Source organism: Brassica rapa, chromosome A07 (genome assembly GCF_000309985.2).
Source record: "Brassica rapa cultivar Chiifu-401-42 chromosome A07, CAAS_Brap_v3.01, whole genome shotgun sequence".
NCBI classification, from domain to species: domain Eukaryota; kingdom Viridiplantae; phylum Streptophyta; class Magnoliopsida; order Brassicales; family Brassicaceae; genus Brassica; species Brassica rapa.
The window spans coordinates 10,688,571-10,710,928 of record NC_024801.2 but is presented as its reverse complement, the minus strand read 5'-3'; the positions used below and the strand labels follow the sequence as shown (position 1 = coordinate 10,710,928).

The 22,358-nt window shown below is 33.2% G+C and overlaps 4 protein-coding genes across 5 annotated transcripts; 2 read left to right on the top strand and 2 right to left on the bottom strand.

The window, feature by feature from the left end:
* The first annotated feature begins 654 nt into the window (after positions 1–654).
* Positions 655–3,852, top strand: LOC103828929 (probable C-terminal domain small phosphatase). The gene has a single exon (XM_033274817.1). It carries the CDS (start codon positions 2,999–3,001, stop codon positions 3,788–3,790), a length of 792 nt encoding a protein of 263 aa, XP_033130708.1. The 5' UTR covers positions 655–2,998; the 3' UTR covers positions 3,791–3,852.
* Positions 3,853–5,097: 1,245 nt separating this feature from the next.
* Positions 5,098–22,054, top strand: LOC103828926 (putative nuclease HARBI1). 2 transcript variants are annotated; one of them, XR_004449135.1, is made up of 5 exons: positions 5,098–13,134; positions 13,471–13,665; positions 13,757–13,894; positions 13,996–14,085; positions 14,878–15,069. XR_004449135.1 is itself a non-coding variant. In XM_033274810.1 (5 exons), the coding sequence occupies exon 5, from the start codon at positions 15,833–15,835 to the stop codon at positions 17,099–17,101; it is 1,269 nt and encodes a 422-aa protein (XP_033130701.1). In that variant the 5' UTR covers positions 12,794–13,134; positions 13,471–13,665; positions 13,757–13,894; positions 13,996–14,085; positions 14,878–15,832; the 3' UTR covers positions 17,102–22,054. The 2 variants fall into 2 exon arrangements, 1 of the variants encoding a protein (XP_033130701.1); XM_033274810.1 differs by having other exon boundaries at positions 12,794–13,134; positions 14,878–22,054.
* Positions 7,952–9,256, bottom strand: LOC103829092. Its single transcript, XM_033275959.1, has 3 exons — positions 9,082–9,256; positions 8,665–8,955; positions 7,952–8,460 (listed from the first exon to the last, which is right to left on the bottom strand). The coding sequence occupies exons 1-3, from the start codon at positions 9,254–9,256 to the stop codon at positions 7,952–7,954; spliced, it is 975 nt and encodes a 324-aa protein (XP_033131850.1).
* On the bottom strand, positions 9,542–10,402 carry LOC103828927 (glutathione S-transferase T3-like). The gene has a single exon (XM_018653074.2). It carries the CDS (start codon positions 10,400–10,402, stop codon positions 9,542–9,544), a length of 861 nt encoding a protein of 286 aa, XP_018508590.1.
* Positions 22,055–22,358: the final 304 nt, after the last annotated feature.

Here is a 22,358-nt window from a genome sequence, read left to right as displayed (position 1 = left end):
TAAAATATACACCCGCGCACCTGCGCGGGTCAAAATCTAGTCGGTATTAAACCCAAAACTCCCGGCGGACTCCTACTATCGGTGGGGTGACAGCAAGTTCTGGAAATAGTTGTTATACATAATATAAACGGATTACTTATTTTTGAGTAGGAAAAAAAAATTGATATGTTTTGATATTTACAAAATGTAAAAAAAATTATGTTGATTTTATATCATGTTATAAATTTATATACGATCAGTTACAAATAAAATTGGTTAATTTTTTAATTTAACAAAAAAAATTGTTAAGATATATTGTCATTTGAAACAATCATTAATGTTGACTATAAATAAAATTAATTGATTATATTTTAAATAATTTTTTTAAAACTAATTAATGCTAAAAATTAGGATTAGTTAGTTTCTAGTGGCATTAGGTTAATTAAAAGGTTATTATAAGGGTTAGTTCATACTGGTACTTCAACTTTAATAATAAGACTAGATTTTGATCCGCACACCCGTGCGGGTGTATTTTTAAAAAAAAATGATGGTATTTGATTTTTATATCACTATTTAAGGTTGGTCAAAAAACTCGAATTCGAAGAATTGAACCGATCCCAATCCGAATAAGTAGTACTAAATCTGAACCGGAATTGATTAAATATCCGAATTATTCAAAATTTTGGTATTTGAATAACTGAAATCTAATCCGATCCGAACCGAAGTATTTTGGGTATCCAAAATAGATTTATATACTTATATATATTAATTATTTTTAGATTTAATATATATAAAAATATCCAGAATATATATGATGTAAATATATACAAATAATCAAACGTAAATACTTAAATATATGATGTAAACTTTTAAGTTCGCTTAAATGCTTGAAAATATGATGTAAACTTCTAAGTTTGCTTAAATACTTATATATATGATGTAAACTTTTAAGTTCACTTAAATGCTTGAAAATTTATACAAATAATCAAACGTAAATATCTTAAATAGTTTAAATATACTCAAAACTCCAAAAATACTTAAATAATTATTAATTTTTTATCCAAATATTTAAACTAAACCTATTTAAATTGGACTTCCAATTTTTAGTAGCATAAGCCCATTATTTTTTTTCCTAACTTACTACTATCTATGTTTCCAAACAGTACTATTTTTTTTAACTACTATCTATATTGCCAAACAATCTCAATGTGTACTTCAACTTTAATAATATAGATAGCTCTTAAGCACATGTTTTATATGATTCTATTCAGGCCTGGCCCTACGAACCTTTCCCTCTTGTTCAGACATTTTTCAAGTGGTTTTGTTAGTGACAAGATACTCTATGTCTCAAAGATCCAAACCTTGAGATTAAAGTTGCAAGGCCTCGCAGAAAAGTATTTGGAGGAAGGGTTGATCACCTGGTTTGGGACTCGGCAAGAGTTAAATCACGAATGAAAGAAAAAAAACATTTGTTTATTGTTTATTAGAATTCTTTCTTTGATTCTTTAAACACAATATAGATGTACTTGATGTAAAAAGATTTGGATTTAATAAATTTTACATTCATTCAAAAAATAGATATTCCCACTGCTTGCTTAAAGCAAATGCTAGAACAAAGGGCGGAGTTTCGACCAGTGGCAGGTATTCCAAAGCTGTACGACACATCCATATCGCTTTAATCAGATCTTCCTTTCTTAAAAATTATCGTATGAAAACTTCGTACGTCAAAAGCTTATAAGCAACACACTTGATGTAGAGTTGTGTAAGTAATAAACTTATTTGAAAAATAAACTTTTAGATGCAACTTGTGTGGAAATAAAAATCTCAATATTATATATACCTTATAAACTTAATTTGTTTTGTTATAATTGAAATAAAACATGTATATTTGTAGCCGATTGTGTGATTGTTAAATGTGCACTTGTTGTTGTTTCAGTCTCAAGCTTTAGACCATTCTATGTGGTCTATATTTCACGGGGATACATCTCCATTTTCAGTTCAATTGGAGTAGAATTCATAGCTGTTTATGTGTTCTGTATGTCTACATTTATTCTGTTTTTATATGTGCTCAGCTTTAGTCATAGCTGTTTCTTTTGCTAGTATGGCTTTTATTATCATTTATGTATTGTGAACATTTTTTCTTCTGATGGAGGAGTTAGAATCTATAAAATGTTGTTTAATAAAAAAAATGTATATTTAGTTTTATAATTATTAAATTAAAAAAATATAAAATATTTTTGGGTTTAAAAATAGCTATGTTTATCTTTGCAAGGATGGAAATGTGATTTGAATAGTGGAAAATTAGGTGTAAATGACTTAGAAAATATATAACAAATAAAATTTTAATAATTAAATTAAACATAAAAATATTTTTTCAATCATAAAATATTTAATTAAATAAATATCGAAAATATGATTTAGAAAATATATAACAAATACAATTTTAATAATTAAATATATTTTAATTTGATAAAGATAATATATATTTTATAAATAATTCACACTGGCGATTTCAAGGACATCCAAGTAATTATTACTATCCAGAGGACAGAACAAATGTTCATTTTATTTTGTAAAGATATTTAAGTAACATTATTAAAAACGTTACTATAGGGCCTAGTTTAGTCTCAAATTACAAAGAAGTTAATTAGCACTCCAAACCAGGAGTCATTTACTTCAACTGTAATTCCATGAAAATCTCTATTTTAATAAATACACCTTTTCCTTAACATTCGGTTTTCGCGTTTACATATTGCTGTCCATTGAGAGAACCCACATAAGGAAACAAAACTGTTATTTTGCTAAAAATAACTGTAAGAGCCTCTAATCACAACCTGAATAAACTAAACTATACCAAATCAAGTGCCTGTCAGTTCCAAGGCCAATGGCATGGAAGTTAGAATCTTTCAAGCTTTATATACAAATCAACCATTTCTCCAAGTTTCCATCTGAGCGAGCTGCTTGAAGAAAAACAAACCCTGAATCCTTCTCACTTGTTCTAAACTCTGGTTTCTAGGTAATGGCGTGCCATGGATTTCTTGCGACACCGACCCCGAGATCACATGGAAGGACCAAATGTTTGGCTGCAGCTGGCTCCATATTCACATCCCTCAACACGTCTATCTTCACATTCCACAACCGCCTCTTGCGTTGCATTTCCAGGTTTTTCCGTCCTTCCACCACAGCTACCGCAACTCCTAGCCGTCTAGTAACCAAGAAACAAGGCTACAAAAAGCTCGAGAAACACGAGCATCATCAGAGAAAACGTAACGACAAGAAAAGAACCATCGTTCTTGATCTTGATGAAACATTGGTGCACTCATCGATGGAACCACCAGCCCGAGTTAACGTCGATTTCATGGTGAGGATAAAGATGCAAGGAACGGTTATACCGATGTTTGTGGTGAAACGACCAGGAGTTACCGAGTTTCTTGAACGGATCGGTAAGAACTACCGAGTGGCGGTTTTTACAGCCGGGGTGCCGGAATATGCTTCACAGGTTTTGGATAAACTTGACAAGAACCGCGTGATCTCACAGAGGTTATATCGAGACTCGTGCACAGAAATGAACGGGAGATATGCTAAAGACTTATCTCTGGTGGCGAGGACAGACTTCGGGAGTGTTTTGCTAGTTGATGATAACCCTTTCTCTTACTCGTTGCAGCCGGATAATGGAGTTCACATTAAGCCTTTTGTGGATGACATGGAAGATCAAGAACTGATGAAACTTGCAGAGTTTTTTGATGGTTGTTATCAGTACGAAGATTTAAGGGATGCAGCATCAGGACTTCTATCCAACAGACTGATTTGATGCACATCTGGCTTTTATTTGCATGTTCTTATTTCAGTTTAGTTTTTGGATGATTTCTTTCTTTTTGTTGATTTTCTTTTCGTATTAGTATTTCTTTGCGTTGAAAAAAGGACTCTTCCTTTTTCAGCGTTTCTACAATTATAAAATGCGAGTGGAAAGTGTATTATAAACCAAGGAAGAAAAAAAAAAGGTTTTGGACTATCAGATTATTAATGACAAGAAATGATAAAAACACCTTAAGTGTAAAGAGATTGATCTGATGCAGTATGATCTTAAGGGGCTATGTCCCCCCCCCCCACAGACTCAACCTTCAACGTCAGATATCGAGTTACAAGAACATGAAAATATAATACTATAAGAAAGTAGTTTTGCTAGTGCCTTAACTGGTTTTGAAACATCTACTTTGGTGGATAAATTCAAAGAAAATAAGAGCAATAACCCAAGAATTGACTGCAAGAGAAGGACTCGGATCAAGTTAAACGCTGAGAATATTAACTTAATGTGCTTGAGACATTTCACTGAGAAGTTTGATAAGCTTGATGACTTGGAAGATGAGTTATCAAATGAAGTAGTGTAGAGTAGCTGGGTTAGGCCAGTTTTCTTAAGGAGATTGCATAGATTGGTCTTTGAGATTGATTTTGGTGAGAGATTGTGAGAGAATCTATACCTAAACTCTATCTCAGTCACCCTTGAAGCTATGACCTGGCTACGCTTCAGGTAGTGTTCAATATGATTAATATAAAATTATAAATATTGGCTTTACAGTCTTTTGGACTCGACAGTAAAGAAGAATAGTTTCACTAAATGCCTAAACCATTATACTTCATAAAAAATATCAATAAGTCTATTCATATTGGATAAACCCGTTCTAAATATTTTTAATTGTTAGAGATTAAGTTAAAACTTGAAAAAACTTTCTTTAGAAACAAATTTGTAACAGGTTTTATAGTTTATCTAGTTCACCAGGCCACACCAAAGGCATAGTAGCAACAATAGCAGCAGCAATATACTTGAACTGTAATTCCATATTATCTCTAAACCTATAATCTTATAACGTATCTCTTGCTGGTTAATGTTGTATGTACATTATTGTCCATGAGTACATGAAACAGCACAGCTACTGTATGTTGTAAATGTCCAAACCGAAACTTTCTAATATTAGGAATCTGCTCTACTTCACCTCTAACTTCCCATAAACAAACTAAACTAAACCAAAGGTATTATCACTTCAATTCTAGATTATGGTATAAAAGTTAGCGGAAGATAAATTCAGAAACATCTTACCCACTACCAAGCTTTCCATCTGAAGGGCTGCAAGCTTGTTTTCCTCGTTGTGTAATCAAGCAGCCGGGAGAAATCAATGGCAACTGAAAGGATCATCGAAAACAAACCAGAAAGCCACAAACACCAAAAGAAAAATGACCCATTCATGTCCATCTTGACGTTCCATTGTCGCCTTCTACGTTGTGTATCCAGGTGCTTTACGGCCACCACCACCACCAGCTATCCAGCCACAAGACATGATGGCTATACAAAATTAACAAAACATACCAACACGAAAAGGACAATCATCCTCGATCTTGATGAAACCTTGGTTCATTCCACGACACAAATGCCTGGAGTTAAATACGATTTCATGGTAATGGTAAAAATGGAAAGTGAGATTATGCCAATCTTTGTGGTAAAACGTCCCGGGGTGACTGAGTTCTTGGAAAGACTAGGGGAAACCTACAATGTAGCAGTTTTCACAGCTGGTCTGGAAGACTATGCTTCACAGGTTTTGGACAAGCTAGACAAGAAGGGTGTGATCTCACAGCGGCTATATCGAGACTCGTGCACGGAACTGAATGGAAGATATGTTAAAGACTTGTCTCTGGTAGTGGGGAAAGACCTTGGAAGTGCTTTGATTGTTGATGACAATCCGTCTGCTTACTCATTACATCCAGAGAATGGAGTACCTATAAAGGCTTTTGTAGATGACCTCAAAGATCAAGAACTTTTGAAGCTGCTGGAGTTCCTTGAAATTTGTTACGTGTATGAGGATATGAGGGATGCAGTACAGGATCTGCTGCCAAACCGGCTGATGTAATGTGCATATATCTTTATTTCCTGATATGTTTTATTTGTTTAGGAGATGGGGAGGGAGAGATAGTATTAGGAATTTTCATTTTCTTGTTCTTTTTGCATTGAAAAAGGATGTTTACTTCTTCAATGTTGCACCTACATATGTGGGGAGCTTTTACTGAAAACAAAATACCAAAAAAAGAAGACAAAAACACTCTTGTACAAGTAGACATTTGTGGAATAAGAAAAGGGTTTTAGTTTTAGCATATAATTTCTCAAATGCCTTATGATATGCACAAAGAAACTTCACAAAAAGAGATGTTATTGTTTCTGTTTTTGTGTTTAAGCATTTCTTCAGCCTTTACAAGTTTTTTTTTAGCTCTGCTCCAAAATCCAAAAACTAGCAGTGACGCGAAAAAACAATTCCAAAACGCAATGTAAATGCCATTAGAACAACGAAGCCATATCCTTTGCTAAGACAAACACAGTACAGCCTTACAGGGAAAGAAAAGACAAAATACCAAGTTACCAATTAGTTAACCGTTTGAATACTTTCGCCGAAGGCTTTAACTGTTTTTTTTTTTTTTGTGGTTTTGTTTTCGTTTACATTTTTAACACTATGTTATAAAAGAAAACACCAACATTGCTTTAGTTTTGGAAACAATCAATCCCTGAGTTTTCTATTAATAGAAAGATGAGAGAAAGTAAAGTACTAGGTCCTTCCACAATCGACAAAGCATACACACTTTTGACCATATCGGTAACAATGTTCCAAGGTTAATAAGCCTACAGTGTGATCGCATATTCATCAGAGCCTATACGAAAGAAACATCTTTCCAATAGATAGATATAAGGATCAAGATGACAAGATCCAGTATAGTCCAAAATTTGTGATACCCAATTCAGTTAAAACAACAACGTAAACGTCATATCTCTCTATTATCTTCCACCAAAGCTCCACAAGAACTACAACCTACTTAGATCAAATCTGTTAAATCTTATAGCTAACAGCGGAAGACTTGACTTGGAAGTCGCAAGGCTTCGGCTTTACTGAAGCACAAGTCGTCGAGAGCTTCACTACGACACCACCTGCATCTAGGGAAACCCGAACACTGAGACCTGGTCCGCATCTCGCAGCAGAGCTTTCTAATAGTCTTGTTCAGCTTCGGATTTGTCCGGATCTCCAACGGCTCGCGGTTCAGAACACGAACTTCAGGTTCAGAAGACGACGAAAGCGATGGACATAGTAAAACGAGGCTGAAGATAATGACTAAAGACGAGAAGCTTGAGCTAAATGCCGACATTGTCACCAAAAAAAAAAAGAGCTTTGTTTTTTGTTCGATATTTTTGGAAAGTTTCTTCTTTTTCTTTGTTTACTCTTTTTTTTTCCTTTTTTTTTGTTTGGCCTACCAAACTACATCGTATATCCACGCGTGTGGGCGCAAGTTAGCGGTATCCTTTAATAAATGAAGTCACTTTGTGAGTCTACAAAATCAATGCGAAACTTATCGAAATCATTTAGATGCATTGGGCTTTTTAACGTTTGGTTTCCGAAAGAATATTTCCACCAAATTGATCTATGTGAAGATAATGTGATACAATGAGCCTTGCTTCTCATAGAGTCATAGGTTTGTTATCTGTGTTTGATTCTGCATTCTAAGTGCATAGTTCGTGAAACATGATCCTCGCCACTTTTGTAGCAAGCACATGATGATGCTACAGTAGAAAAAACACTGGAATCATGTTGTGAATATTATATAAGTAAGAAAGTGCTTAAGAGCATGTTTATTGCTAACAACCTTTAGTGTTGCTTAAGTGGTTGTTAATGAATTTTTAAATATTAAAATTTAGCTAAGAGATAATTTTAAGAAACACTTAATTGTAGGGGTTTATTGGTAGTTGCTTAACTTAAGGTGCTTAACAATAAAAAAATATTAAATTTATTTTTAAACATAAATTTTTTTAATACTTAAAATTTATTAATTAAATAAACATAGTTAAACATAACATTTGAAACATAAATTTTAAAATACAATAATAAAAGCATGGAAACAAAGATTACTAAAACAAACGAGACATCGAAACTCAGTTTGTATCTTAATCACTTCCAAATTTACGCCATATATGCTCAACCAAATCATGTTTCAGTTGTTGATGTGCTTGTCTATCACGAATTCTTGTTCGAACACCCATCTGATTGGCGATATTTGTAGGGATATCTGTTGAATATGTGAGATCGACGTGTGAACTTCCGCTTCCTTCTCCTTGTTGAAAATCAGAAACATCGTATAGACTGTAGCTATCTCGTTCATTTTCTACTACCATATTATGGAGTATGATACATGCTCTCATAATCTTTCCAATCTTGTCTTTATCCCAAGAAAGTGCCGGATTTTTTACAATGGCAAATCGAGCTTGTAAGACTCCGAAAGCACGTTCGACATCTTTTCGGGCAGCTTCTTGATGTTGAGCAAATAAAACTGCTTTAGGCCCTTGTGGAAGTGGAATGGATTGGATAAAAGTTGCCCATTTCGGATAAATACCATCGGTGAGATAGTAAGCCAGATGATACTCTCTTTCGTTGACCGAAAAATTCACTTGCGGAGCTTGACCATTTATTATATCATCAAAAACAGGTGAGCGATCAAGAACATTGATATCATTTAAGGTACCTGGCGGTCCAAAAAACGCATGCCATATCCAAAGATCATATGAAACCACCGCCTCTAAAACGATAGTCGGTTTTCCAGAACCACGAGAATATTGCCCTTTCCAAGCGGTGGGACAATTCTTCCACTCCCAATGCATACAATCGATGCTTCCTATCATCCCGGGAAATCCACGAAGCTCTCCAATATGAAGTAGACGTTGAAGATCATCTTCTGTTGGTTTTCTTAGGTACTGATCGCCGAACAAATCTATTATTGCTTCCACAAAATTTTCCACACATTGTCGAGTAGTCGTTGCACCCAGTCGGAGATATTCGTCGACTGCATCAAGCGCAGAACCATATGCCAACACACGAATAGCTGCTGTACACTTCTGAAGTGTAGAGAGACCAAGCCTTCCAAGACCGTCCTTCTTCTGACGAAAGAATGGAACTTCATTTGAGAGACGATCAACAATATGCATAAAAAATGGTTTGTTCATTCGAAATCGTCGTCGGAATAGATTTTTTGGATACGTTGGCGCGTCACTAAAATAATCATTCCATAATCGGAGATGACCTTCTTCACGGTTTCTTTCGATAAAAACTCTTTTCTTTCTTGTCTTCTTTTCGCCTTCTTGACCACCCAAATTCTGAAATGCTTCATCGAATGCGTCATCGAAAGTTTGATCAAAAAATTGATCGAAAGTTTCATCCATTGACTCCTCGAAATTGTTATGAGAAGAAGATGCCATGGGATGAAAATGAATTTTTATAAGTTGACAGAATGTGTCAATGAATTATACAAAAACAAGATCAGCTAAGCATTTGTTAAGCAACAACATGAACATCAATATCATAGAACAAGATCAATTAAGAACAACAACAACAAGAACGATCACATTAATCCGGTTACAGAACAACAGCAAATAAGAACAACAACAACTAAGCAAAACATAACAAGAACATCATCCGCTTACAAAAAGAAATAGAACAACAACAACTAAGCAAAACATAGCAAGAGAACAAGCCAACTAGAGTCAGAAGAATTTGTTGATGAGATTTTTCTTGAGGACTTCCTCGTACTCAGCCAAAGGTTCATTTTTCCCAATAAGACTCTCAAGCATTCTCATCTTAGACAAGCGTTCTTTAGCTTCCAAATCTTTCTGTTTGATTGTCCACATATTCTCAAACTTAAGCAGAGTCTTATCATCAACAGCCGTCTGCTTCCCACTCGCCTTGGAGGCTTTAACACCTGGTGGACGCTTCTTAGAATCGGCTTGAGATGTTGATGTATCTGCACCATCAGCGTCACATCTTCTTTTTTTAGAGGTTCCTTCGTTCTTAGCAGATGAAAGCTCACACCACTTCTGATCGTTCCTCAACTCCTTCCAAGCATGTTCAAGGAGGAATTTCTTCTTGTGGTTGTTGTAGAAGATGTGGTGGGCTTGTTTGAGAACATCATTGTCGTTTTGACCACTTGTTTTCTCTCTGGTCGCAGCTTCAAATGCTCCACAAAATTTACAAACCAGATCATTGATCTTCTGCCAACGATTCTTACAGTGACGTGCCTCCCTCTTCTCACTGCCCGCATTCTGAGGACTAGCATTGTAGTACGCAGCAATTCTTGTCCAGAATGTATTAGACCTTTGCTCATTCCCTACTACTGCATCTTTGCTGGTGTTTAACCATGAGCTGATTAGCAGCACATCGTCTCCTGGCGACCACGCTCTTCTTTCTTTACGAGGGCCTTGAGTTTCTGCACCAAAGTTTGAATCCTCGGTTGCTTGATTGCCATAGAAGGGAACTTGCGGTGAAGTCTCAGTGCCAAAGGCAGGATTTTGTTGACTGCTAAGCAGATCAACAAAGTTGTTTGTTGCAGTAAACGGATTAAAATCCATGGATGAGTTTAAAGACTAGAGAAATAAGAGATAAGAGATAAGAGAAATAACAGGGGAAGGAAAGAGTTTTAAAGAAGGAAGAGAGAGTAGAGAAGTAAAGGATAGCATTCAACACTCAAAACAACTAACCACAACCAGATTCGAGTTGACATGTTTCTACCGTGAATTAATTACCATTTCACAACAACAATCTATGACAAAGCAGTCATTTATTATCGACAAATCAATTCATTATCAAAGCCTAAGCCAGTCATTTAACTCTCTGTCTCAACCATAACCAATCCTAATTTATTACACGGGTTCAATGCTCCACCCTAAGCCAGTCATTTAACATTTACCTACCTAATTCAACCCTAAAGCTTTCATTGGCTCTAAAAGAAGATAAACATTTACCTGTTTATTACACGGGTTCAATGCTCCACCATATGCACTCCTCTGCTTTGAAGATCCTTCCTCGTTTGCCTCTTGATCCACGCAGCTCAACAGATACACAAACAGAAGCAAATAACAAATGAGAAACGACAATCAAGGCCAACGAGACCACAGTCCTAAAAACGTTCACTTTATATCATAAACGACCAACGAATGGAACACAAAGTTCTTTAAAAAACGTTCAATCCATTTCGAAAACAAACACAAGAGACAAAGACATATATTTATCAATCTGAAGATATATGTTTTACCTGTTTTGCGGTTGTCTTCTTTAACCAACCTTCATGTCTGTTGATATCTTAAGAAACACAAACAGAGACAAACAAAAATTAATCACTAGTAACCGAGACAACAAACAAATCAAATAACAATGAAGGATTCAGACATAAAAAGAATGATACAAACGTTTACCTATCGATTTGATTTCCTCGCAGTCAGCCGAGGAGATCCACCAAGTGAGAGAACAGAGGTGGAGTCTTCATCGTCGGGGGAAGATCACGAGACAGAGGCTGGCTCTTCATCGACGGGGGAAGAACACGACAGAAACGGGGAGTCATCGAGGAGAGAAAGAGAGAAGCGGAGTCCTCGAGATTTCACCACAACGAGGCGGAGTCATCGACGGAGAGAATCGTGAAACGTGGAGCCGCCGAGAGAGAGAAAGAGAGAAGTGGAGCCGTCGACTTTAACGGAAAACGACGCGGATACCTCGAAGATTCAATCGACAAACACGGAGTCGTCGAGGGAGAGAAAGAGACCTGCGGAGTCATCGAGGGAAAGTGGAAACAGAGTCGTCGAGGGAGAAAGAGAAAGACGCGTACAATGACACGTGTCCCATAACATACGGCGCTTGTGGAGCTTAATTAAGCATCGCCTCCTTGCTTAATACATTATTTTCTTTTTTTTTTAATCCGAAAAACATTAAACACCCCCTCTAAGCACTTGCGATAAACGTGCTCTTATATGGATTTAAGCTCTTGAAGATTCTTTCAAAGTTATTAGATATTAAAAAAACTCGAATAATCTAGACAAATCATACAAGTAATACTAATAGAAAGACATAACTAGTCCGAAAAATTAACAAAAAGACAGACATGTGAAATCAGACAAAGGTGTTAGTTTCCTACGTGGATTTTAATTACTTTGCACCGAGGATTATTACATTTCCATGCAAAATTTTGGGAAACTAGTAATGATATTAGATTCGAATAAATGATTTTTCACTGTAACTTTTTTGGGTACGTAATACATTGTAAATTCTTGTCATATATGTACTTAATACATATACATACACTGAGTTTTTTGACAAAAAAAAACACATACATATCTGCTTGTATCTACTACATGATTTTGTAAATCGTCCTTTAGATGAAAAGCTTATCCATTAGTTTGTTTTAGCTGCTATCTCTTGTAACCTAGAGCCGGTGTTATTTCGGAGGATCGGAATCGCTGTTTGTTCAGATCCTCTTTTTTGTTTTGTGAAATGAAATAATGTTTAAAAAATAAAAAAAATTCTGCAATATAGTTCTCATAAGTGCACTGACTCCGACAATCTATTGAAATCTTGGCTTTAAGACACCATAAGAAACTATCTATTCTTTATATGTTCTATTGGCTAATTCGATCGATTTCAGTAAGAATTCATTTAGTGCTAAAGGTTATATTAGGTATCAAATTGTCTAATCTGAATTTGAAATGTCTTTTGAATAATGCGAAGAATAACCATATTGTCTATTATTATACTACTATGTTAATTGTATATGCCAAAATGTATATACCAAAATTCAAATCCAGACTATTCAAATAATAGCAGTTTTATTTCAGCAGGAATCAAACAAAAGACATATAATTAACTTTTATCATTAGGCTGCGACTAGTTAGTTAAAAAGTTTATTTGTTTCACGAAATAAGAAAGTTATTAAAAGATTCAAGAACTTAGATCCGAGAGCTAGGCGGAGAAGCACGAGAGCTAAGACCATCCGCATTAGCGGTTTAAGAGAGGTTCGTGGGCTCGAAATCTTAGGCCCGTTGGTTTAAAAAAAAAAGAAAAATTCGATAAGTTTGATGAAACGGGCCTTGCGCATGAACCCGTAAGGGGCGGATGTTGCCACGCGGCGTACGCTGGTTGGTCAAGCGTTCCGCGTTGACGAGGAGGAAAGTCGGGCCACGTCTTGTTTCTTCTCATTTTCCCCTTTCTCTGAAAAACTAGGGTTTCACCGTGAGAGGCGACTTATCGTGCGACGACGATTCCCGGCGTTTTTCTCGACGTAATCGACGACGTCCTCTTCTCTCCATCAGCGTAGGTGAGTTCCTTGTAGGTTTATAGCTTTATTGGGTCGATTTTGGGGTGGGAAGCAATTATTCGATTTTGTAAATTTTTTGGGGGTTTCGAGTTAGGGATCTAAATCGTCATATGGGTTTCGATCAAGGGTTGTAGATCGTGATTGTTTTTTGTTTTTGGGTTATTTTTGCAGAGATTTGAAATCCAATTACGGTTTCGTTTTATGGGTGAGTGATGGGTTTATAAATTGAGTGATTGGTTTCGTTTTATGGGTTAAATGGAGTGATAGGTTTATGGTTGCAGATCGTGATAGTGGTTTACGAGTAATTATTTAACAAAATCTTGATTTATTTGACAGATGGATCCGGAAGAAGATAGAAGACATTCAAAGAAGCAACATGAACACATCAACATGTTAAGTTTCGTGGCGGATTCTGAGTACGGTATTCCTAAAAGGTGTCCGTGTGGTGGGAGACTCATAAACGAGGTGCGCGGGGAGGAGGACTACGACACTCTTCCTGGGAAGCGGTTCTTCACCTGCAGAAACTACGAGGTAAAGTCTCCTCTGTTTATCATAATCTCATCAATCTTTATGTTCTATATTGTAAGTTGTATATCTGATGATTCTTGATGTTAAAACCAAGGCTGATGGGCTCCATTATCGTCAGCCTTGGGTGATAGGTGTGCAGGAGGAGCTCGAGAGGCTAACTAAACGGGTGGAAGAGGCTGAGGAGGTGATGCTGGGGGTGTCCACTCTTAGTAAACGGTTTGAGAGACTTGAGGTTAGTAAAACATTTTGAGCTCTTTCATCGCTTTTAATTTTTTTCCTTGTATTTGTATTACAGTTACTAACACAAATCTCCTACACTTTTGCCATGTCCAGGAACAGGTTAATTCACTCAATGAGGCTGTCTATGACCTCACTGTGCAGGTCCATTCCCTCGAGAAGGTCTGCTTCGATTGACAATGAAAGGTTAGAGTCAGCTAAACTATATCTAGGGTAATTGTTATCTGTGGATTGAAGTAGACGTAGGAGTAGAAGTAGAACAAAAGTATAACTATTTGTAGAACTAGAAGTAGACATAAACTAAACTAGTACGAGAACTAGAAGTACAAGTAGATATTAATTGTTGGTTGGTTGGTTGCTGTGATTAATGTTGAATTGTACTTAGGTTGGTAGAGATAGTTTAATTTTCTCTCTTTTGAAACGGAAAATACCCTGTATTTTCGCCTGATTTGATGTCTATTGACTGCTCATTACTATGTAGTAGTTCTGTAATGAATTTTGGTTGGTATTGTTAGTTAAATTTTATCTCTTTCCACACGTAAAAACTTGTTTAAAAACATAGTAACTCCACCCTAAAAATTTACAGATACATCTTAACACAAAACCAAAACAAAAACCGGTAACCCTCAAACCAAAACCAGAACACAAAACCCTCAAACATGGAACCTTTTTCCCTTCACGGTCCCGGGTTTGTTAACCTATTAGCAAAGCTGCTAAACGCAAGAAGCCAAATGAAGCAGCTTATGATCATATACATACCATCCTAGCTGAGAAAAATACCATTTCCAGACAAAAGATCCTTGATCGTTTGCTAGCCAAAAACATAGACACACTTTCTGATAATGAAGTGGCTCTCAAGAATAAACTCATCTCTGAAATGCTTTGATGTCTATTGTGTGTATTTTCTTGCTTTGCTTGAGTAGTTGATGTGTATTTCCTTGCTTTGCTTTACTGATTATGTTAGCTTTTCTTCTGCAGGTCACGGGTTGGAGGTGACAGTGTTGCAGGTCACGGGTTGGAAGTTTAGGTTGTTGCAGGTCACGGGTTATGTTTCTTTCTACACTGCAGGTCAATCATGTACTATGTCTATGTATTTTGCTATTGTTGTAACTCTGAACTTGGTTCACGGATGTACTGAACTTGATTCACGGATGTACTATGTTGTAACTCTATGTCTCTCTATTTAAATGATGTCTCTACTCTCTGCTTTTTAATCAAAGTGATCTTATATTTCTTCTCTTGCTATTGTTTCTCTTCTGTGTGTTGCTCTTGTTTGTCTTGTTTATTTCAAAGTGATCTTCTATTTCTTCTCTTGCTCACGGATGTACAACATACAACAAACTACAACAACTAAATTCAAACAACAAAAACCTACAACAAACTACAACGTAAAGGCCAATGACCTGGCTTGTGGCAATGGAAGCAATCACCAGTTCGCATGGCTAACCAAGGAGTGAAGTCCGTGACCAACAAACACACATACAAGAGCAACTACCTTCAACAACAAACAAGAGCAACTACCTTCAAGATTGGTAAGAAAATATGGTTGTAGAATAAAATATGGATGAAGAAAAAATTGGATTCTTTAAAAAAAATGGTTTACGAAAATTAGAAAGAATTTTAGTTAAAATATAATATGATTGAAGTTAAAAATTGGATGCTTAAAAAAATATGGTTGTAGAAAATTATAAAGATTTTTAGTTAAAATATAATATGATTGAAGTACAAAAATAGGATTCTTAAAAAAAAATGGTTTATGAAAATTAGAAAGAATTTTAGTTAAAATAAAATAGGATTGAAGTTAAAAATTGGATTCTTAAAAAAATGGTTTATGATAATTAGAAAGATTTTTAGTTAAAATAAAATAGGATTCTTAAAATAAAATATTAAATTACAAATCCCCTTTTGTCATGTTAGGAAGAAAACATCAACAATGTCATCCTCATCAAGTGATGAAGTTGATGAAGCTATAGAAGAAATGGTCGACGAAGTAGTTGATAATTACATCGACTCAATAGTTGAGGTCCAAGGTAAGAAGCCAAAAAGACGTGCTTATATCGACAGAGATCGGGAACAAGGACACAATCAACTATGGAACGATTATTTCAAAGAAAATCCTACATACCCACCGGAAATGTTTAGGAGGCGTTTTCGAATGAACAAGCCATTGTTCCTTCGCATTGTCGAACGTATAAGTAATGAAGTTCCATACTTTCAGCAAAGACGAAATGCTCACGGGAGGAACGGGCTATCTGCACTTCAAAAGTGTACGGCAGCTATACGTATGCTGGCATATGGTCAATCGGGAGATACATATGACGAATATCTCCGACTCGGTGACAGTACATCACGTTTGTGTTTGGCAAATTTCACGGATGCAATAATAGAATTGTTTGGAAATGAGTATCTACGAAAACCTACAGCCGAGGATCTTCAACGCTTACTCGATGTTGGAGAGGTACGGGGGTTTCCGGGGATGATAGGCAGCATCGACTGCATGCATTGGGAGTGGAAAAACTGCCCAACGGCTTGGAAAGGTCAGTTCACACGTGGTTCAGGAAAGCCGACAATTGTCTTAGAAGCCGTGGCATCACAAGATCTTTGGATATGGCACGCATTTTTCGGCTTACCAGGTACCCTCAACGATATCAATGTTCTTGATCGGTCCCCTGTTTTTGATGACATCTTACATGGTCGAGCACCAAAAGTTAAGTTCAAGGTCAACAACCACACTTATCGTATGGCCTACTATCTTACTGACGGAATTTATCCAAACTGGTCAACATTTATCCAATCCATCCCACTTCCTCAAGGTCCTAAAGCCGAGAAATTTGCAGAAAAGCAAGAATCCGCCAGAAAAGATGTCGAACGGGCTTTTGGAGTATTGCAATCGAGGTTTGCAATTGTTAAAAACCCAGCTCTCCAATGGGACAAGGAGAAGATAGGAAAGATCATGAGAACTTGTGTCATATTGCACAATATGATAGTAGAGAACGAACGACACGGATACGCTCAAATTGATACTTCTGAGTTCGAGTCCGGAGAATCAAGCAGAACTTCGAGGGTGACAAGGAGAGAAAGCATTCATGTCGGTGATATGTTAGGCATGCGCAGAGAAGTTCGAGATCCAGAGAAGCATGCTCGTTTGAAAGCTGATTTGATGGAAAATATATGGCAAAAGTTCGGTGATGAAGATGAATAAATAAGTTATGTATGTTAGAAAAATTTCTCTTTTATGTAATGTACTTTTAATGTATTGAATAAAATGTTTTCATAATTTTAATAATATGTTTTAATATTTTATTCATCTTTTCTGAATATTTTAAATTTTTTTAAAAAAATTAATATTATTATTTTATTCCTATGAACTCCTTCATCGGGTTCACTAATGCAGAAAACAGCATATCCAAGTTCATAACTGTTCATGGGCCCACGAAAAAATAATAAAAAATGTTGGTGAACCCCAAAGAGGGGTTCACCAATGCTCATGCTCTAAGAGAAGATGGTGGGATTCACTCTGAGCTTTGAATATGCTTCTACTAGTGCTATGGTAACTAATATCAAAAGTTAAAATTTTATAAATATTTAAATGTTTAATAATTGTTGGTGTAAAATATATTAATTTTGGTTAAGAGAATGATGACCGTTTTGTTAAGCAAAAAAAATAATTATTTTTTATTTGTTTGATGTATCTTAACAAAAATTAATCAACTAAACTTAAGTTTATGAGAATGTTATACTTTTACATATATTTAAATATTTAAAATACTTAAATATAGTAATTGATATATATATATAGGTGATTAATTTTTGTTAAGCTATATGCTGCTATTTTGTTAAGTTAATAAATACATCTACAATTTTATTAGTTTTTTTATATTTAATCAAAATAAATTAAATAAACTTAGTTTTATTAGAATGTTTTATTTTAAAATATATCAAACGAAAAAAATAAAAGGGAACATTGTCAAATATGACTCAAACTTGATTTTGAATACGAAATTGTACCCCAAATTCAATCAAATGCAAAAGTAACCTAAAAGACTAATGAAATTACAACAACCTCTTTACGACCAAACAAAAAACTTGTATTGAATTTTACCATTATAACCCTCCACGTGAGAAGACTGACAAAGAAGTCTTCTGATAAAAATCTTTAAAATAATTTAAAAATCTTATAAAAAATATTTTTGATGGAAAAAAAAATTGAAATCATGTAATAATAAACATTTCTAAATGATGTAAATTTAGTTTTACTAAAATTGAATTATTTTCAACATAGATGAGTGAATGTAGAATAACTCATGATAGTCCTTGGTCAAGGTTTGGTAACATGTGTTATAGTATTGCTGGTATTTTTAGGATTAGATTTTGAAATCTTATTTTTTTAAAGTTTAACATATATGTGTTTAGTGACTATCTAATAACTTGATTTAAATACTTTCAAAGTATCTTAAAAGTTTAAAGACGTGTTTTTTTCTTAGTTATTTGATTATAGGGTCTGTAAGACTCAGAAAAGACTTCCCAAGAAATTTTCTAACATAAAGTCTTCTGACATATCCCGCCTAAATTTTAGTAGAATTTAGGGTTACCACTTAAATTTTAGAAGTTCTGCCTAAATTGAAGTCTTCCAGAAGTTTTATAGGGGAAGTCTTCTCATGTATTAGATCTTAAAAGTAGTTAATAAATTTGGGCCGTAGTAATCTTTAGTTTAATAAAAGTAAGGCCATTAGGTTTCTGTTAGGGTTTTTTTTTCCAGGAAAAACACAAATTGTTGTCGTAACAAAAAAGATGATTTGTTTCTATCAAAACCGAGTAAATATTCAAAGTGATTTGCTATTCATTTAAAATGCATGTTAAGCTTCTTGTTTCATTCATTAACAAAAGTTGAATTCAAATTATCAAAAAAAAAACTAAATTAGTATTTTTCTATTTTCAAAATTTTGTTGCCAAACTTGATAAACGTTCAACCTATTAAAATTTTAAATAATCAGCTAAGTTACCTGTAATTTTTTAAGTATAAGCAGTAAGAGTGATGAATAATTTGATTATTTTTTTCAAAATCTAAAATATTCAGAACCCAATCCAAAATAACTGAACCCACTAAAAATACCCGAACCAATATCTAAAAATACCTAAACGGATTCTAAACGCCTATACCGAAGTACCCCAAAATCCAAAATACTCAATCAGAACTCCAACAGGTATCCAAACGCCCATGCCTAAAAACATTATGGTCCTCCATATACTATTTTAATTAAAATAATTGAAATTATTTAAAATTTTAATTTAATTTTTTATAACTTTCAAGTTTAACTTTTTAACTTAAATTTATGAATAAATATGCAATTTTATTTTGTGATGTATATCGTTTATGTTTGTTGAAAATAATTTTAAATATAACTGCCAAACTGTATTTATATTTCTAGGTCTTAGCCCGTATGACTGAAACCGTTATAATATTCTTTTTAAATATATATATATATATATATTTGATACTATTAAATTAATTTATATTTTTAATATTATAAAACTGAATATGATGATATATTTCCACCTTTGATTTGATATGCTCTATTTTATAATAAATTTATTATAAATTTGATTTGATATGTTTGTTTAGCATATTTGTATTTGATTAATATTTTGTTTCTTATTTAATAGAATAATTATAAAATATGCATGCAGATTTGTATGTAGTGGTGATAACTTTCAAAAATTTAATCCAAGAGATCCTACTTGTCTAGCTATGGCGGTGACGTGATTCGATTATAAAATGCAAATCTGCATGCATGTTTTATGTGTTTTAAAATATTTGTAACATAATGACATGTTTGATCATATTAATTTTGTATGTTTTTAAATAACATGAACGTATAAGTTGAATTCAAATTATCAAAAAAAAAACTAAATTAGTATTTTTCTATTTTCAAAATTTTGTTGCCAAACTTGATAAACGTTCAACCTATTAAAATTTTAAATAATCAGCTAAGTTACCTGTAATTTTTTAAGTATAAGCAGTAAGAGTGATGAATAATTTGATTATTTTTTTCAAAATCTAAAATATTCAGAACCCAATCCAAAATAACTGAACCCACTAAAAATACCCGAACCAATATCTAAAAATACCTAAACGGATTCTAAACGCCTATACCGAAGTACCCCAAAATCCAAAATACTCAATCAGAACTCCAACAGGTATCCAAACGCCCATGCCTAAAAACATTATGGTCCTCCATATACTATTTTAATTAAAATAATTGAAATTATTTAAAATTTTAATTTAATTTTTTATAACTTTCAAGTTTAACTTTTTAACTTAAATTTATGAATAAATATGCAATTTTATTTTGTGATGTATATCGTTTATGTTTGTTGAAAATAATTTTAAATATAACTGCCAAACTGTATTTATATTTCTAGGTCTTAGCCCGTATGACTGAAACCGTTATAATATTCTTTTTAAATATATATATATATATATATTTGATACTATTAAATTAATTTATATTTTTAATATTATAAAACTGAATATGATGATATATTTCCACCTTTGATTTGATATGCTCTATTTTATAATAAATTTATTATAAATTTGATTTGATATGTTTGTTTAGCATATTTGTATTTGATTAATATTTTGTTTCTTATTTAATAGAATAATTATAAAATATGCATGCAGATTTGTATGTAGTGGTGATAACTTTCAAAAATTTAATCCAAGAGATCCTACTTGTCTAGCTATGGCGGTGACGTGATTCGATTATAAAATGCAAATCTGCATGCATGTTTTATGTGTTTTAAAATATTTGTAACATAATGACATGTTTGATCATATTAATTTTGTATGTTTTTAAATAACATGAATTTTGGAGATGAAATTTTCGAAAATGAGATATTTTTATTCATAGAAAACTAATTTAAAAATGTTATTAATAATTTTTACTTCTATAAATTAAAGCTTATAACTTTAAGAAACTATTAAATTTATAATATATTAGTCTTATTTTTCATTAAAAATATATGTTCATATATCATTATTATTCATTACCTAATAAATACTAATATCATTATATATCTTATATTAACTAATAACTTTTTTAATTTAATGAGATTAAATTGCTTATAATGTGCTGTTATCGGATGCTATTAATACCCACTTTTCAGAAGAAAAAAAAGTCAAAAAATTGGTTATAATGTATTTTTATAATTTGCGGTTTGATCAAATGATTATCTTATGAGTAATGGGGGCAGTGAAATGTTATCTAGTAATTTTGTTTTCTTCTTAACCCATTTGTATTTTTTTTTACGTCAAACGGCTGATATATTACTCAAACTTGAAGTGGTCTAGGGAATCAGATCGGAATAGAAAAACCAATCATTTTAGATTATTACAAAATTTATGGATTCAATTAATTCTGGGCCATAAAATCTTTCGAAATATTTCAAAATGCCTAAAAGGTCTAATAATAAAAACTTCTGAAAGTTAGTGTCTCGGATTGTTTTAATATAAATCACATTTGATAAGGTTAATGCATTTTCATAATCATATCTCATAAATTTAAGATTTGTTAACATATATTTGAACATAGAAAATCCCAAAAACAATTGATAGTTAAGATTTTACAAACGAATATTTTTGTTTGCAAAATATTTTTTTTGTTTCCTTTTACTATTCACATTTTCTATATAATTATAATTTGAAGGAAATAAATTTACATAATCAAATGTGTTGCGATTTATTGGGATTGTTGTTAAAACTGGTGGAGAAAAATTCTATCACATATTTAATTTCTAAATTATTTCTTTTGTGGATATATTAAGAATATATTCTAAAATAATAACTTATGAACAAATGTGTTAACATAAATATTATAAAAAAATTACACATATATATATGATGCATATTTTGATGGGGTTGGTATATATTTAATGTTTCAAGAACATTAAATATGGTTTAAGAGGCATTTTACTTACCCAGTTTTAGTGGTTATGGACAATATAAAAAGAGAAATACTTTGGTTCACCCCCTATGGTGAACCTCTAGGTTCACCAACCAATAGTGATTGAGTATTTGAAATTTGATATCTTTTAAAAAAGGAAATAAAATTGAATATCCAAATTAGATTATATCTTTAAAATAAAATAATAAAAATACATAAAAATAGTTACAAAAAATAAATAAATAAATATTGTTAAATCTTCAGCAAAATATTAAACCCTATACCCTAAATCCTAAACCCTAAACATTAAACCTTAAACTTTGGATAAACTCTAAACGTTGGAAAATCTTAAACCCTAAATCATACACTAAAAACTAAATTTTAATAACACTAAACCCTAAATCCTAATCACTAAACCCTAAACCCTTGGGTAAACTATGAACCCTTGGGTAAACTCTGAACCCTTGAATAAATCATAAACTCTAGGGTTTAATTTTAAATATTTTTGATTTAGAG